This window comes from Periplaneta americana, chromosome 13 (assembly GCF_040183065.1).
Source record: "Periplaneta americana isolate PAMFEO1 chromosome 13, P.americana_PAMFEO1_priV1, whole genome shotgun sequence".
NCBI classification, from domain to species: domain Eukaryota; kingdom Metazoa; phylum Arthropoda; class Insecta; order Blattodea; family Blattidae; genus Periplaneta; species Periplaneta americana.
In genome coordinates, this window is record NC_091129.1 from 44,132,605 (window position 1) to 44,152,610 (window position 20,006).

The following is a 20,006-nucleotide window of genomic DNA, read 5'->3' on the forward strand; positions in this document are numbered from 1 at the left end:
CTTTCGAGATTCAGACAGAAATACACCTACTCAACATCCCTGATACGAAAAGTGGGTATGGTCATGCAACCTATTTGTCAGAACACAGAACAAAAAACAAAATAATACAATGTTCTATACGTTCCACTTAATGAACTTCAGAGAACTCAAATATTTCAACCAGTACATTGGAAACCTATAACCCAGTTTCCAACTGTACGTTATTAATATTAATACAGGTAGGTAAAATATGAAAATTTAATATTCTATACTAGCAGTATAAGAAAAATCATTTCCACAATTTACGGCAGGCATGTCAATTGATGCTCACAGGAGCAAGCGCGCGCTTTAGAGCCCTAGAGAGCCTGAGCGCTTTACAGCGGAAAGGAAAGAGACAGACGAAAGAGGTGGTATATGCCGCTTGGTCGAGCTATATTCAGGGATGGCCAGCACTGATTCAATAGATAAAGGGAAGAGAACGTATTAAAACTGTATCCATGTTAATTTTTAGATTTGCTTGAGAAGTATAAGTGCATTATAAGAATGTAAATTTTAATTTTAATGCTAATTTTCCACAAGTTTGAATTTTATATTCAAAAGAAATACTTTCTCAACTTTTCGCATAGAAAAGTGAAATTTTCAGGTATAGGCCTATTTATTTAGTAGCCTTACATAATGTTTTCGTAAATCTAATATATCGTATATACGTATTACTGAAGATATTGTATTGAAAATTGTGAAAATATTCGCATGGAAATTGTTTGTAAAGAAATGAATTAACAAAGCAACTACTGTTACGTCATAAGCAAAAGATACGTGCCCATGTGTTGTAAAAATGTCAGCTCTATAGCTTCAGCAGATTTCGAGAAAATAATTTAATATTCTGATGATAGGAAGTTGCTTACAGATATCACCTTAAAAGAATAATGCGATAAGAGTTTTGTTATGTAATATTAGTTACACTTAAAACAGATACAGTATCTAGGTAACTTTGCTTTGTACTGTAATATTGTTTTGATTAGTTTATTGATTACTTTTGTAAGCTAAAGATACCATCAATATAAATTCCAACTTATCATATCATACTCAATCTCTTTCTTTGGAATATCACTTTCTTTATGAATGATGTGTTCCATCCACTTAATAAAGTATAATATTATACTACTATGGAATTTAAGTAAATATTCCTTCTTAACTCTCTATCATGTTATTAAGATTTAAAACACAAGTACAATATTAAGAAATCAATGTTAGTACTTTTATTTTACAGAAAATATAGATAATTAAACAGAAAGAAGCCATATAAAAATAACGACATAAAATTTCACGTTCCGTTTGAAGTTTGTGCACCACTGTTTTCTTAATCCAACAGGTTGCTTATTCATATACACAACACTTCCTCTTTCCATACTTAGCGCTTGCTGCCCGCGCACGACGTCAAGGTCAGAAAAATGCGCTTCCTTTGACATCACTGATTTACGGTGTGTAGAATGCAATTAAAGCCAGTATGTCTTTTTTAAATCTATGAATAACTACTGTACTGTGTCCTTAGGCCTATACTCCAATTTTTCTCCAATATCTGTCGAATACAAAAAAATCTTATCAATAGTCGATCTACTACGCCTAAAACCACATTCATATTTCATAGTACGAGTATTTGGTAAAATTTTCATATTTCATAACAACGTTCATATGTTTTCATATTTTTTACCATTCTTGCCCTCCGGTAATATTTCTATAGCTACCACTGAATTGCGATTTCCATTCATTATAGCGAGACAATAGAGATATTTTCCAGGAAATATTAAGAAAGAAAAAGTTGTCCTATCCACCAAATTTCTGGGATTCCGAAGGGCAAGGTAAAGCTCCAAATTCCTCTTTAGAGTCATTGATCTCGTAACATCTATGAATTAAAAAAAAAACAATATAAGTGGTTCCTATTCCAACTCTGCTCATTTCTTCGAATCCAGTGAAAGTCTTTTCAGTGTTGCCATGTCTACTTTTACACGTGCAGATTGATGGTATGAATGAGTTTCAACCATACATTTTGCTGTCTTTTAAATTCCCCCCCCCCTTTTTGCAGCTTCGTCGGTTTCCAACATACAAAACAATATTAACTGACAGAATGTGTGGTACTTTACCGGAACATATAGAAAAGATACTTGTGTTGTACTGTAAACAATATTGAACCTAGTAAATGTAAGCATTTTTGTCTCTTCAGTTTAAAAATTGAGTTACCTAGCTCTTGCTATTGGGTAAGGATTTGATACTGCTAGTAAAACTGCTTAATTATGCAGATTCATGGTAGTTTACTTGATAGCGTATTAAATATAGGCAAAACCTTTGAACTCTAAAAAGCCCAATTTTGTAAATCCAACTGGTTTAGGGATGAAATATTTCAGTAATTAAATATTCATTTCATAATTTCATATTTTTCCAAAACCAATTTCAAACTTTGTTAAAATTTTCTCCATAATGTGCCGGTGCATATCTATAAAATACACTATAGTCAATTTTGTGCATTTAATTTCTTATATACTGTTCCAACCAACCCGTATTATAAAGATAAATACCAACTTCACGATATCAGTGTTACGGGATTGATGTTTGGAGCAAGAGGAACGATACCCAACTTCTCTTCTAAATTCTCTAAGACCTTAGGACTGCACAATCTTTTCTGAATGAACTGGCCCTCCTCATAATTAGCGAGTCAGTCAAACTTTTACGGAACCATCTATATGGACTCTAATTCAGTGTATGGAAAAAATTGACGCACCATTATCATTTTTCTTTTTCCTTCTTAGCTTTCATTGATTCTTTACTTGAAATTTTTTTTTCTTCTGTAAACTGCCATTGTTTGTTTGTGTATTTGTTTGCCTTTTTTCTTACTCTTTTAGCTCTCATCATCTATTTGTTCTTGTATTGTTTTGTATGCTTTGTCTAATGGCAGCCTCTAATTTGAGGAAGCTCCGATAAAGAAATAAAATATCAGTCTTGTTTTAATAATATTTTCTATTACTCATTTAAGTGTATTCAAACTTATTAATAATTTCATAATATTTACTTCATTAGTTATTTCTTAATTACTGTGAAATTTTAAGATCCTATATATTATTATTATTATTATTATTATTATTATTATTATTATTATTATTATTACTGTTATTATATTATTACTGTTATTATATTATTACTGTTGTTATTGTTATTGTTATTATTATTATTATACGTCATTACATATTAGCCCTTAATATCAATAAATTGGATTTCACCTTTTTTCTGTACCTCTTACTCGGACGAAGACTAAAGAAGATAAGCTTGCAAATTATAAATGAGGCTGTGTAACAAGTGGACAGCTTCAGAATTATGTGGTGTTCTAGTAGTTACATGAGTTGTTGCCAGGAATCTGAACGAAAATAGCAATAACAAAGTAGCCTAAGTTTATAATAGAAAAAGGAGCATCTTCTGCGAACTTCTGGAAAAAGATCTAAGGAAGAAACTAGCGAAGTGTGGCATTGTATGGGGCAGAAACATGGACATCACGACCAACTGAAGGGAAGAGACTAGAAGCATCTGAAATATGGATATGAAGAAGAATGGAGCTTGTGAAATGTACAGATAGAATAAAAAATGAAACTGTGCTATAAATAGTGGGTGAAGGAAGAATAATGCTGAAAATGATTACGAATATAAAATGAAACTGGCTGGGTTACTGGCTTAGAAGAAACTGCCTACTGGAAGGAATGGTGAACGGAGGAAAAGTTCAGGGCAGAAGAATATATCAGATGATAGACAACATTAAGACAGACATTACAAAGTGTACCGTACGGATCGTTCAGTCAATCCGGGACAGGACGGACCAGTCAGGGGAAGGGGCACTGCCATACTAATTAAAAGAGGAATTCCTCATTACGAGCAACTGCTCCCTCAACTAGAGGAACTGGAAGCCACCGCGATAGCATTACAGATCTTAATTGAACCTATAATGTTTATTGCAGTATATAGTCCACCCCAACCACTGAAATTTAGGGATGTAGACATCCTCATGCATAGGCTACTGGACGAAAGATGGTAGTCGGCGGAGACTTAAATTCAAAACACACTGTCTGGGGCTGTCGTGTGGGCAACTCGGATGGCAATAAACTCTATCGCCACTCCCTTAAGAGTGACTATGTGGTTTGTGCCCCGAGTACACCCACGCATATCCCAGACAATGCTCACCATCAACCTGACATTTTAGATATTTCTTTATTCAAAAACATAAATTTCCATACCAAAATTTCGGTACATGATTCGTTAGCAAATTCAGATCATAAACCCGTTATCATTACGTTTCGAGCGCAACTACAATTATCCCCTCCAAAAACTGTGCTACTATACAGAGCAGCCGACTGGGACCTCTTTAGAGATAAGTTGGACGCTCCCACTTGGACTTGGTTCCTACGTCATCTGTTGAGATAGACGATGCTGCTAAAATGCTAACGAACGCTATACAGGAATCTACGTCAGTAATTCCAACAAAAATTATTATACCGGGGAAATTAGAGCTTCCAAATGACACCTTAAAATTAATCAGGGAAAGAAATGACTGTCAGCGCACCTGACAAAGAACGCGGGACCCTCGCTTAAGACCACGGATGAATCGTTTAAAAAGGGAAATTTCTCAGAAAATAAACGATCAGATCATTCAAGCCTGAACTCAAAAAGTTAGTAATTAGATACCGACAATATGAGCGATATGTGCAAAATCACAAAGTTCTTCACAAAGCCATATACTGATATCCCTCCCATCGAGCACAATGGGACAACATACAATAGTCCAGAAGAGAAGCCTACGATTTTTGCGGAAGTCCTCGAGAACATATTCAATCCACATGGTGACTTGTATGACAGACAAATACATGACAAAATAACACAAGACACAATACGTACTTAACGTGGACCTCAACAACAACGACGCACCCACAGGTCCGTCCTGCTAGTGTTCACGAGGTAAAATGGCAAGTTAGACACTTGCCAAATAAAAAAATCTCCTGGCCCTGATGGCATACAGGCTGAAGTACTGAAAGAGCTATCACCAAAAGCGTTTAAATTGCTTACAAGTATCATAAACGCTATCTTTCGGGTAGGCTATTTTCCTAACATTTGGAAACACTCGCACATTATTCAAATTTCTAAGCCCAGAAAGAATAAATCTGATCCACATAATTATCGCCCCATTAGTTTACTAAATGTTTTAGGTAAAATTGCGGAAAAAAACATACAAGAAAGATTGAAATCCGAACTCGGAAACAATGATCTCATCCGAAACGAACAGTTAGGATTCCGTTCAGGTCATTCGTGAACACAGCAATTGCTGCGCACAACGGAATTCATCACTACTGCCTTTAATTTAAACCGAACAGTAGGGCTATATTCCTATATTATACACAAGCCTTTGACAGAGTATGGCATGCGGGCTTGATACACAAATTAATTAACAATAATTTAAATTGCCACCTAGTAAAACTGTTGGACAATTTATTATATTCGGGGCAGAACGTTCCAGGTTAAACTGAACGACGTGCACTCCACGTCGCGAGGTATCAACGCTGGAGTGCCTCAGGGCAGCATTCTGGGACCGATACTTTTCCAAATCTATATTAATGACCTACCTTTTAATCCAAATTTCAACAATAGCATTTTAGCGCTATACGCTGACGATTAGGCATTTCTCACGGCATCATGGAAGCCAACTGTTACCATAAACAGACTTCAAGATCACCTACGTGATATTGAACCTTGGCCACATAGATGGAGAATCAAATTAAATATATCAAAAACACAAGCCATCTTATTTAGGAAAATAAATAAACTCAATAGACCAGGAATAAATCACATAAAATTAGCTATAAATGGATTACAAAACTTCAGTTAAATATCTCGGAGTAACACTAGACAGGCGGCTCACTTTCTCCGAACATGTACTACAAAAACTCAGTCTTGCCAATTCTAGAATGGTGGAGCTTTATCCAATATTAAATAAAAGCAGAATTTTAAACACACACACAGCCTTGGTTTTGTATAAAACATTAATTAGGTCAGTAATATTATATGCTTGTCCTGCTTGGGGACATGCACCTATTACAGTCCTTAAAAAAATACAGGTTTTCCAAAACAACTTTTAAGATTCATTACAGGATTTCCTAGAGCAACACCTGTTACATTGATTCACAAAGAACTCGAAATTTGGACAATTCAAGAATATATCTCAAATCAAGCCTTCTGCACATACACCAAGTCGTATAGCAGCACCAAGCCACTAATTTCTTCACTAGGTAGCTACAACCCTGCTTTAGATAAACACAAACGACCTAAAAGCGTACTCCACATTCTAGCTTGGAACGAAAACGTACAAGACGCAAACCAAATTGAACATTAAACAACAAGATGACTCGGAAGACAAACATACGTATATCACTGCACTAATAATGATATTTCTCTGTTTCAAGGCCATCACGTTCTTGGATGCATAGGAGTATGTATTGAAAAAAAAAAGTTGTTATTGTAACTGCTTATATGGTTTATTATGTATTTGTACTTTAAATTATGATTAAAAGTCAACCTTCCTCCTGAATATATGCATATCCCAATGAAGCCAATTGGTTTGTCGTCAGTACGACACCTCATCCTGCTCAAGGTTTCCCGTGGTTTCCCTTGAGTAATAAGACAAATGTCGGGATGAGCCCTAAAAGAAATGGATCCTTCCCTTCCCCCACACTTTCTCTTCTACTATTACAAAGAACTTGCTAATTTCTTAGATAACAACCCTGTAATATGAAAACAGGGGATAAATAAATACACTGTAAGTTCTCAGGGCTAACGGCTTCGAAGCTGGGTACCTGGTTCTAATGAAATGCACTGGTAGTAAATTAAAACATGGAGGCATGAGATAGTTACTCTGCCTGCCATAATAAATTCAATTCAATTAAATTCCCCAAGGTAAAAAAAATTCAGACAGATTACATGGATCATATGCGGAGACTAAGAGGACGGCGGGTAATAGGAAACATTGGAGAATGCTGAATTTGCAGTGAAAGACCTGCCATGAATATCATTAAGGCATTTTTTTCCATCTTATTGCATTACTTTTCCATTTCACTTAGCAATTTTATTTTTATTGTATCTTAGAACAATCGATCTGCCATATACTTATTAAGATAACTTATTTACAACTTAAATGATTTCAAGTTATTCACGTGGTTTTTCACAACATGTAATAAACATAGAAACATCCAAAGTTTCGGAGCTATGTATCAGCTCCAAATTTACCAAATGTGGGGAAAACAGAACCTAACTGTTGGAACTGTTGCGTAAAGTATCCACCAGGAATATCATTGAACCGAAACGTTGAATAAATTGACATTCAATACAACACTGTTGCAAAACTGATTCATATTCACAACAGGAAAGTCAAATTAAAATTATTTTTAATCCATATTCGACTGTGAAGAACCATGGCATTTATATGGATTGTCACCTGGAATGGAATGAACAAGTGAATCACACTTCCAAAAAAAATATTTTCTATTATTCACTCATTAAAGCGACTGAAGCACTTTCTTCCTGATAAATTAAAATTAATCCTTGTACAAACACTCGTGATGCCACACTTCGACTACTGCGATATTATGTGTATGTATGTATTTATTCACACTGCAATGGGTATATACCCGGTGGCAGTAGTAACTAATTACACTCAATAAAGACAATAATAAACACAATTAATAAAAAATACAATTAATAATAATACTAATAATTAATACTAACAATAATAATAATAATAATAATAATAATAATAATAATAATAACAGGGAACATCCTAAATTAAATGAAGCACGATCAGTTAAAATAACATTTAAAATCTAATTTGTACCTTAAACCTATGTTCGAACTAAAACCCACGATTATGATATGTTCATATCTGCACAAGTACCTTTCAGCGCTACACTCATTTCGCTGTCAACTCACTCACTGCACTGGAACTATGACACATTTCACTGATTCTATCCTGATTTCACTAACACTTCAAAAACATTTCACTGTTCAAATACTTTGCACTGCCACTATAAACTATAAAGCTTCACTGACAGGAACACGTTTCACTTACTCAACACACTTCACTGACACAACACACTTCACTGACACAACATAGGCTAATTCTTCACTGATGGAACACTTCACTAACAAAATATTAATTACACTCTTTAAATACTGTGTATAATTATCGTCTATTAGTAAAGTCCTTAAGCCTATTTTTAAATACATTTTTGGTTGTTGGTAAAGCCTTTAGTAAGTCTGCAGGTAAAGCATTCCAGTCCCTGATAGTACGATTGAGAAAAGAAAACTTTCCTTATATTAAGTAACCTAAATGCAAATTTGAGCAGCAGGCTACAACGTGTGCATAATGCGTGCGTCCGATATATTTGTAATATTCGTAAGTATGATCATGTTTCGCCTTCTTTCCAAACTCTGTCTTGGCTAAGGCTAAGCGATCGACGAGCCCTGCATTCTCTTGTTCTCTTATTTCAAATTCTGCGCACCTCTACCCCAATCTATTTGGCTTCTCGTTTTCAAAATTTATCCGCATATCATCAGCTAAGTTACAGGAGAATGGAGAAAGTTACACAACACAGAACTACACGCATTGTATTCTTCACCTGACATAATTAGGAACATTAAATCCAGACGTTTAAGATGGGCAGGGCATGTAGCACGTATGGGCGAATCCAGAAATGCATATAGAGTGTTAGTTGGGAGACCGGAGGGAAAAAGACCTTTAGGGAGGCCGAGACGTAGATGGGAGGATAATATTAAAATGGATTTGAGGGCGGTGGGGTATGATGATAGAGACTGGATTAATCTTGCACAGGATAGGGACCGCTGGCGGGCTTATGTGAGGGCGGCAATGAATCTTCGGGTTCCTTAAAAGCCATTTGTAAGTAAGTATCATCAGCTAAGTACAAGATCTCATCATAACAATTTACTCATTATACCCTACCACAAGACATCTTTATATACTTCATCTTATACTATTTCAGTTGCTAGAAATTGGAACTCGCTACCGAGCGATGTAAGGGATTGTTGGACAATAACTTCATTTAGGTCAAAATTACATAAATTCTTACTTAACAGATTAATTTCTGATTAATATTTATTACATATAATGAAACTAACTTCTGTCCATTCTTATTAATTAATTTCTCTAAATAGATTTACAAAACCTCTAATGGCAATTACGAGTACATCAATATTCTCATTATAGAAATATATTTTAGATTTATATATATATATATATATATATATATATATATATTTTTTTTTTTTCTCTCCCTGTAACATAGTTCTAGTAAGCTTATATTAAATTAATTTTCATCATTTTACTAGCTATCTCAAATCTCAAATTAATTATAATTCATTGAATTAAATTAAGTCATAAATTAAGTTACTACTTTACCTTATACGTTTATCTAAATTTAAATAAATATGTAGTCTACTAGCCTTTAAAACTTATATATTTGTAATTTAAATATGTATTGCATTGATTAAGGCTGGTTGAGTGGAAGAGAAGGCCTTATGGCCTTAACTCTGCCAGCGAAAATAAAACATTATTATTATTATTATTATTATTATTATTTTCTTTTTACAGGATGGCTTGGGCGTGCTTTTCCACAAAGTTCTCCCAGAGTTGAAGAATCCTTTCAGAATCCTGTACGAGCGTGGAAATTTTATTGTGCGCATCATCCTGAATAGTACTCGCTTCGGACGAGAGCTTATCAAACCAATTCCCCGTGTTCCCGCTCTTGTAGTGGAGCGCTTGATTAATATTACGGAGCCTTTGGTGAATTACACCCTCACTGTCGTGTTGCCTGTTCTGAATAATTACGTATTTCCTCTGGTAGGCCCAGCAATCTTAGCTACTCCTCTCAGTCCAGCCTGGGCTGTTTTCAGGAGTGGCTGGACAGGCTTTAATGTAGCATTGAAAGGATTTCTGATCTTCATACAAGCAGTAAGGAAATATATTCACCGCGCGATGAGAGGGTATTTTACACGTCACCAGAAGTTTTACACTAATATCATTAATCAATTGCTTTCCAGTTTCCCAAAAACAACTCAAGACATAATTCAAAAGTTGGACGAAATAGACGAGCTATTTTCGATGTCCTTCAAATGGGAAGTGATTCCTTTCGTTCACTACCTTCAAGCAAAGGTTGGTGCACCTCTATTCGATACATTTCTTCAGTCGTCACCTGTCGCCTCAGTTTGGGGTGTAACTAAGGGTATTTGGAAGTTTGTAGGCCCGCAGGTAAAATTCGTATTTAAAAACTTTTCAAAGGAAATAATTAGTACAGTAGGACTTATTTCCCATTCATTACTAAAAATAATTAAATTTCTTCCCTTCTCACATTTCATTCAGAATGCAGTGGATAGAATTCTAGATATCATTGGGGCTTACTTAAACCTGCATGATTAACGTGAAAAAAATTGTATGTAGTGTATGAATAAGTTAATGTGGAAAGCAAAGTTGGGAATGTAGCACAGAAAAAAATAGATATGAAAAATTACAGAACAGTACTTTATAAAAATTATTATTTTTAATACATTCAAAGAAATTATATATTTCTTATTCTCAGAGAATAAGATGAAGTCCAAGCTTTTGTTTCATTATTTAATATATCACAGGAATATTAAGAATTATAAACTTCCTCTAAATATTTGCTACTCATTTGCTTGCTTTTTGTAATTCACAGTCAAATTCTTAATATTTTCAAAGCACTATGGGAAATATTGGTGTGTGTTGTGAAGTATTACTCATCAAGTTATGGTATTTTGTTATGTAATTTCTAATGGTAATAATGTAACTGCAAATATTGTGAAATCAAATAACAAAATAAATATTCACGTATTATAAAATACAGCTTCCTGTGATTCAATTTTGTCTTCAAAATTGAGGCGCTCAGAATAATGACGGCAGATCCCAACCGACCTCCAATTTTGAGATAAATATATGACTATGTACTCCTGCCATTTACCTTTCAAACGGTGAAGTAACATAATAATTGGTATATGCCAAAGCTTTCGTATTCCACATTAAAAATTAGTCCTTTGTGACAAAGATAGCTTTCTCAGTACATAAATGACATATTCCAACTGTGTGGGTTTTTGTTTGCGTCCACTGTAAGTTAATGGCGTTGTAGTCAATAGGATGGCGTCCACTTACATCAGGGATGAGACGATATTAGCTCCCAATCATGGTAGAAGAGCTCGACCTTGATCACGAGCGCATAGCGTAACGTACACAACAGGGATGTACATGCATAAGCAGCGAATAAAGGCAGGAATTATTACAATAACTTGCATTATTAAATTTCTGGCTATGTAATAGGGCTAATTACTCAGTTATTTAATATACATGTACATATATAAACAAATCGCAAAGGGAAGGGTTTTTAGGAACAAAAAGAGAAATAGGAAAAGTTAATTGTATGTAAACCATTTTATTGTTAAAAGCAATTATTTATTATGGAAATACTTCACTTCATTGGTTAGAAGAAACTAATAGGGTCTACCTGCTCGACGTGTGTGATCTATAAGTACTTTTGAGTATTTGTTGAAAAAATAATAATGACAATATTGATTGAAATAGAGTATATTGATTGTGTGATTGTGAAAATGTAGTCCTTACTCTCCTGTCGTGATTATGTAATGAGTTTTAATAGAGTGATTTGTGAGATGCAAGTAACACGAAAAAACAAATTGATTAAATTATGATATTGAGAGCCATCGTAATTTTTGGGGTCAATAATTTAAGGGGATATGTATGACTTTTAAAACTTCCACAATTTCGGCCAAAATTTGTGAAATTTAAACTATATAAGCAGATCTATAATAATATCATCTGTACAAAATTTTGTGCAATTATGTCTAATAGTTTTGAAATTATATTTTATATTGACGTTACTAAAAAAGCTCCTTGCATCAAAGTTTTCAAAATGTTTAGTTCATATTTGCTAAAAATCCTGAAAATAGTTACTGGAATAAAAGTGAATTAGCATTTTGAGTTTAGTAATAGTATAAGTTAAAGTGCAATCAAAGATAAAATATTATTTCTAAATTAAAGAAACACGTACAGTAGTCTAATAAAAGTAAATATCCAGAAACAAGTAATAAATAAAACATCAACAATACATTTAAAAAGAAGAAATAAAATGAATCTAGATACTATCTGCTGACCCAAATGTAAATTAATTTACCTTCGATGTAAATTTCGAAATGAATTTATTTCTCTCTTCTCCTGAATAATGCCTATATTTTTTCACGTTGCATCTCATAATGCCGTTTTATGTTGCTTTTTTTTTTTTTTTTTTTTTTTTTTTTTGCAAACGATATTTTTTTACACAACAAACACTGGACTTCATCACCATGTTCGAAACATAAATATTGTATGTTCCACTCTTCCTTGAAAGCTTTAAGCGCTCCCGTTCCGTCATGATGCGCTGTGTTCTAAGATCTGTACATTCTTTAGCAATGTTTACAGGTAAAAGAGCTCCGCGCGCGCGCAGCGGGCATACAATAGCTCTCGCCCGCAAATATTAATCACCATCGCAAGATTGACTTACACTTTTACTGGACATTCATATTGTTCCTATTTGGATTTACGTAGTAAAAATGAATCAGATTCAATCATATATGAATGGTTGATTTAAAAAACAACGTATATCGCAAAGAGTAAAGTTCAGGAAAACTGAAAAAAAAAAACTGAATTACTTTCAAATTATGACCATTTTTGTTTAACAAATTGTGTATTCAGAAAATAATACATTGTTTACACCTACTATGAAGCACATACACTTGCAATTACAAATAACATTTGTCAACATAATTTTTTCACAAGGAAACTGAATACTGATTCTAATGCGTTTTTTATCCTGAATTCAAATATGTAATAATTAAAATTTTTCCATCAGGCATAGTTTTTTCGATCATAGTCTCTTTGTATATAATATACAGGGTTAGTTAAAAGTCCCGCACCACCTAAATAACTTTTGAAGCATACTTTTCAGTGACATGAAACTTGGTATGTGAGGATAACCATTACTAAGAACTCAATATTGGTCTTACCGAGTTTTTTCTACTTCCGGTTTAACCGGAAGTAACTCCAACTCTCTTATTTTAAATGGAAGACCCAATATATATATATATATTTTTTATTTTTAAATAGTGCTCATTAAGAGCTTTTCAAAAAGTACCCACACTCAATACTTCTGTACAAATTCAGTGTTGCTAAGTCAAGAAAACAGAAAAGTGTATCGAATATTAAAATAATAAAATACTCCTTCCTTAACAAAAAAAAAAAACAAAGCTAGCATACCTTCAAAATTATGCGTTCAAATTGGTAGCTCTCAGCTGCTTTACAATGTGTCACTCGATCACAGAAACCATTTAAGGAATAATTTAACTAGGCTTTAGAAATATCTTGCACCACTTCCATTTTTATTTAGCAACACTGAATTTGTACAGAAGTATCAAGTGTGGGTACTTTTTGAAAAGCTCTTAATGAGCTTTATTCAAAAATAAAAATATATATTGGGTGTTTCATTTAAAATAAGAGAGTTGGAGTTATTCCGGTTAAACTGGAAGTAGAAAAAACTCGGTAATACCATTATTGAGTTCTTAGCACATGGTTATCCTCACATAACAAGTTTCATATAACTGAACCGTATGCTTCAAAAGTTATTTAGGTAGTGCATTTATTATTTCAATATTCGATATACTTTTCTGTTTTCTTGACTTAGCAACACTGAATTTGTATAGACGTATCAAGAGTGGGTATTTTTGAAAAGCTCTTAAAGAGCACTATTCAAAAATAAAAAATATATATTGGGTGTTCCATTTAAAATAAGACAGACGGAAGTAGAAAAAACTCGGTAATACCATTGTTGAGTTCTTAGTATATGGTTATCCCCACATACCAAGTTTCTTGTCACTGAACCACATGCTTCAAAAGTTATTTAGGTGGTGCGAGACTTTTAACTAACTCTGTATACTTCTATATATATCAGGCTTTCTTTGTTATAATTTTCAAGTCATAATAAGTGACAATTTTTTATTAAACGTGAAAAATTGTATTTAGAATGGTTGGCAACATTGTGCACACTTATTCATATTCAGATATCAGCACCAGCCAGATGAGTGGCGATTGTTCACAGACTTTCCGAAAGTTATCAAGTCTGTACTTCTGCGTTATGGTAATGAGTTCCCATCAATACCTGTGGCTCATGTCACTGATATGAAAGAAACATATCAAAATTTTGAAATTACTAGTAGAAAAATCCAGTATACAAAATATAACTGGTATATATGTGGAGTTTTGAAGATGATAGCTTTATTGCTGGATTTGCAACTTGGAGACATTAAATTCTGTTGTTTGTTGTGTGAATGGGAGAGCAGACTCACTACATAAGGAAACAATGGCCTAAAGATGAATTTTTTTATTCCTGAGCATAAAAATGTGCCAAATACCTGATTAGTAAATCTTTAAAAAGTATATTACCTCCCCTACATAAAAAACTGTGATTTATGAAAAATTTTATAAAAAGAGTTGACACAAATTCTGCTGCATTTATGTACTTATTTAAAATCTAAATTTCCCGAAGCTAGTGATGTAAAACTGAAGGAAGGCATTTTTATAGAACCAAAAATAAGATCGAATATTGGATAATGAAAGCTTTGAGAAACTGTTACATCTACTAGAAAAATCAGCCTCGAAATCACTAAAAAAATATCTGTTGTAGTTTTCTGGGGGATCACAAAGGAGAAAACTATTTTGAAATAGTGATTTTGTGAATTCATACAAAGATACATGTCTTTAATAGTTCACTTCTTGAACTCTCACCCAGTGTTCTTCCGGAAAATTTTGGGGCTTATACTGTAGTGATGAACATGGAGAGCATTTTCATTAGCAGATTTCTACGATGTAATGGAGATATCAAGGTAACTAGAGTTACAGTATGCTGGCCGACTACTACTGGACCATGAAGAGAGACATCCCAAAGGCAAAATATGCCCCAAAATCATCATATAAAACTTTTTAAGCAAGCCAAATTAAGGTGTATATTTATCACTTAGCATTATGTAAGTACTAATTTTATAAAAACTCTAAATGTGTGTCACAAAAAACTCCTCCCTGATGGAAAAAAATCTGATAGCATACTCGTATTTGAACTCAGCATGGCAAAGACACTTAGATTCAGTTAATTTAGTTCTTATGAAAGAAAAAAGTTTTATTTTGTTTACGAGTGTAATTATTTTTATATAATTATTCAAACTTTGTGGATATACGTTGTTTCTGCAATCAACATAAGTGTGATACTACATTATCAATATTTTATACTATTTTTTTTACAAAAGTATCCAGATTATGTTCTGCAAAACCATTATGAAATGAACTGTCCTAACTGTGAACAAATAGGAATATAGCATATCACATTTACTAAGCATTCACTCACTCTTCTGTAGCTGTAGGGAGGTTGAAACCCTTGCCCATGTCCTGGGGGCCTGTCCACACGGTGAACTTCTACGAAATACGCGGCATCATACAGTAAGATCTATACTAGCAACTGCCTTAAGGAACAAAGGTTATTCAGTATATGAAGAAATACACGGCATATCCAGTGAGGGCAGTAATCGAAGAATCGACATAATTGCATTTAAACCTCCCTCTCTTGAAGGTTACATCATAGACCCTACTGTGAGATTCGTATCGCACAAACACCAGCCAGAAGAAGTACACGAGGAAAAAAGGAATATATATGAACCTTCCATCAGTTTTTATAAGGACAAATACCATCTGGAATCCATCGTCATTACGGGACTAATGATAGGAGCCCGTGAGACCATACCCTGGTTCCTAGTCGACTTCTGTAAATCTTTTGGCCAGCATAAAAATATTTTAAGAAATCTAACAATTGCAGCACTCAAAGGCTCAATAGCTATTTTCAGGCATCATACATATGGACCATGACTAATTCGCATCTCCTTGAAGTTACTTCGTTTAATATCATGTGTTTCAATATAATTCAAATTGTTATTTTTCACTCTAACAACAATGTATCACCAGGCCTCAAGGCATTTACTCTATTTTATCTTTATCGATGGCAATATGTAGTGGTTAGAGGAAGAAATTAAATAAATAAATATGCTGGAAGGTCTACATGTTCCATCCCAGTGGTGGGCCACCTCAAAATTTCATATCAACACATCCTTTGGTCTTTTTTTCTATTGCCTTCGAGGTAAATGAAAAGAACAGACTTCAGAGTTGTTAGATTATGGATACACATAGAATACTAAGACAGTAAGCTGTCGAAAGTAGAAGATGTCTTGTACAATAGCGCGTGATAGCTGTACATTTTGCATATAATCAAAACATATGCCCAAAGCCTCCTTGTTATCTTGATATTTTTGTGCCTCCTGTAATGCAGTATAGAATTTCTTGACACGCCGTTTATGGATAATTAATTCTGCCACAGCAGCTCCCTTGACTGCATCTATCTTCATAATACGAGAATCAACTGTCAATCTGCGGTTTTCCAGATCTATAATTATAATTTTCTCTGAATATTTTATTGTAATATTCGTATTTTATCATGGACGTAGGATATTTTACTTTTAATAAGTTGTATATCAATCGAAAATTAAGTTCTTGAAAAAGTTGAGTGAAAAAACACCCTATGTCCACCAAATAGTCTAGTTTGTTTTTATAATCACTGCAATGTTGAGTATCATGTTTAACCGCAAACTATCCGGAACCTTGTGGTGTTTTTGATCTCAACACATGTGTCTAGCTCCGTAAAATCAGAATACCGAAAAAAAAACGAAAGTAGAAAAAAATGGCGTATTATTTGTTTTTTAAATCAGCTATTCATATAGATTATTCGTAACTAGATATATAAATAAATAAAATTCATTATTATCCTATTTTTTTAATTTTCATATACTCTATTATTAAGTAAACATCAGCAAAAACAGACAAACCACTAATAACAAGGGCTCAAAATGTTTAGGTGAACTTTAAGGACCATATTTAACAAATTCTGAAGAAATGAAGTTATTATGTTAAAAATTCGCCTAGTTTGAAAAACAAAACTATAATGTCACTTTTCTTAAAATGGACTTCGGTTGGAATCTGCCGTTATTATTCTGAGCGCCTCAATAATATATTATTGGCATTTGTTCAGAATTTAAGTTATACGAAATTTCTGAAAAATTAACTTATGTCTAATCAATGAAGCAATGATATATAAATTTATTGAAAATATACAATAACGACTAACGACTAACCCCACAACCAAAAATCGGCCGGATTGAAATCTGGAGATCGCGAAGGCTACTTATTAGAACGTGCCTACTGATGACTTTGGTCGGAAAACGAATCTCCAGATTTCAATCCGGCCGACTTGGGGTTACCTTAAAGAACGAGTTTTCCTGACACATCCAACAACCCTATTCCAACTAAAAGATGCCATCTCGCAAGAAATTTCCCATATTCCCAGGCATTATCTGCAAAATTCCGTGCATGGTGTCGCGACAGAATGCTGTACGTTGAACAAGAGAACGGCGGACATCTTCCCAATGTTTTGTAAACTCCATTGTTTGTCCAACACTGTGATGATTTTGTTTTTCCCCTATCTCATATATTATAATATTTATAGTGGTTTAATGTTTCAACTGAATTTTGAAATACCCTATACTTTAAAATAACTTAAAATTAAAATTAAATTTATTATTTGTAACGCGCCTCGTGCCACACTTCGTTTCTCGGCTCCCATAGACCTCGCGTAAACTCTCGAGTTACGTTATTGAATAAATAAGATAAAGATAGAACAGCTATACTTAAACACGTAACAACTTTAATAAAAGTACAATTAAAAGAATATCTATATAATTATATGTACAATTGCACAATCCAAAGAAAACTTACACCAACTATATTCCACAGCACACTCTTACATAGCCACGCACTCCAATTGCAAATACATACAGTGCGTTCGTAGCTCGGCCGGATCGTTCCGCGGGGACCTTGTACTGGGTGAAGATTGGCGCGCCTGCCGCCAGAGTAGCGCTGTAGCTACCGCTGACGCGCCAGTCAGTCGAGTTGGATCTGTCGTGAGGGAAAGATGTCTGTGCGCGTGTTCTGAGTAAAATTGTGTTGTTTCGTTGTGGTAGAGTGTCTATTAATAATGGTTGAATACACTTTAGAACAACGTATTTTTCTCTATGATGCGTATGTGAAAGACTCTACTGCAAGAAGGTGTCGAAGATAATTTGAACATCGGTTTGCAGGTGTTCGAATTCCTAGCAGGTCAGCTATTCATGACCTTGTCAAAAAAGTCAGGCTTACAGTATCCTTTTTGAACAAGAATCGTGTTCAACAACGCTATGTACTGACAGAAGACAAGCTTAATGAAGTAGGGGCCCGGTTAGAGGACTCACCCCGCAAATCACTGCGACGTTTAGCACAAGAGGTTAACATTTCCAAGACGTCAGCTTTTGTGGCAACGAAACTTCTGAAACTTAAGTCGTACAGGGTAACTGTAGTTCATGCTTTACAACCACTAGATCCTGTAAGTAAGGTTCATTATTGCAATTGGTTTTTGCAGTCCGTTCATAATGGCGACGTGGAGCCAGTTTTAACGTTCTTCACTGATGAAGCGTGGTTTCATCTTCAGGGTCACGTTTCTACTGAGAACAATAGATATGGTCTACCGAAAATCCCCATATTATTCATGACGTTCCTCACGACGCTGCAAATGTTGGGGTTTGGTGTGCAGTGAGTGCGAGTAGAATTATCGGTCTCATATTTTTCGACACAACAGTCGATTCACACATTTATGTAACTTCAATTTTAAATATTTTTTTTTTTCGCAACTAACAAGAAATGAACGATTGAGTGGCTGGTTTCAGTAGGATTCAGCTACAACTCACACCGCTGCGAATTCTATGCATGAATTGAAGGGCTCAGAGCCAAAGGCGACCAACCTACAGTTTGTATTGGCCATTATTAAGCCTTTTTTCAAAACTATACATTGTTGTTATAGATTCATGATATTTGTTGTATTTATTCAATGTAGACCAATTAAAATAAGTTGTGAAACCAATCATTTTTGTCAGGATTCTCTTAATATCAACTCTTATTTACTCAGTTTGTAATTGTGGGTTAGTCGCCTTTGGCTCTGAGCCTTTCAATTGCGAAGTGTGTTTGGTGACAGAATAATTAGTCGAGGATTGTGGCCACTTCGTTCCCCTGACCTATCTCCATGCGATTTTTATTTATGGGGAACGTTAAAGAATAGAGTGTACGCATAAAATCCGCACACGTTACAAGAATTGAAGGACATCACGAGAGAAATACAAGCAATCAGTCAATATGAACTTTTGCGAGTGAACCAGAATTCTTTTCGGAGATATAGGGAATTTGTTCGAGTTGAAGGTCATCACTTTCAACATCTGTTGTGATGCAGGTAAGCCTAATGTCAGTAGAGTAGTTAGTGTTCCGTACCCATGACTTGCCGGTAGTTTACGTGTAAGGCTTCGGCCACAGTGCAAGCGGCTGGCGGAGCGGCGCGTTGAGTGGCGGCGTGGATGAATCACAAACGCATGTTAGCAAATGCAGCTGCCATAGTGTGAGCGGACCGCCATTTTGGAGGGGAAGTTGGTTCAAGGACAACGCTACACGCCGCTGGCCGCTCGCTCTTGTTTGAGATTTTAGCGGCGCCGCTCACAATTGCTAGTATGAATTGTCAAGAAATGAGAAAGAAGTTATCATTTAAGAAGTGAAAACCCGAATATTCCTGTGGAATAATTGGGAAAAGAACTTCAAAAACCTCTCCATGAGGAGGAATATGTAGAAAGACATTTTACTGAACGCGAATAATATTTTTAAAATATGTCGTGTGATGATGATGATTATATTATTATTATCATTATTA

General features: G+C 34.5%; 1 protein-coding gene across 1 annotated transcript in view; it reads left to right on the forward strand.

Moving 5' to 3' along the window:
• The window catches only part of LOC138711560 (uncharacterized), a 49,366-nt gene extending 37,292 nt beyond the window's left edge, over positions 1–12,074 (forward strand). Inside the window, exon 3 of the mRNA XM_069842730.1 lies at positions 9,668–12,074. Coding sequence (XP_069698831.1) covers positions 9,668–10,492 — 825 coding nt within the window. The 3' untranslated portion in view covers positions 10,493–12,074. The remainder of the gene's footprint in view (positions 1–9,667) is intronic.
• Positions 12,075–20,006: the final 7,932 nt, after the last annotated feature.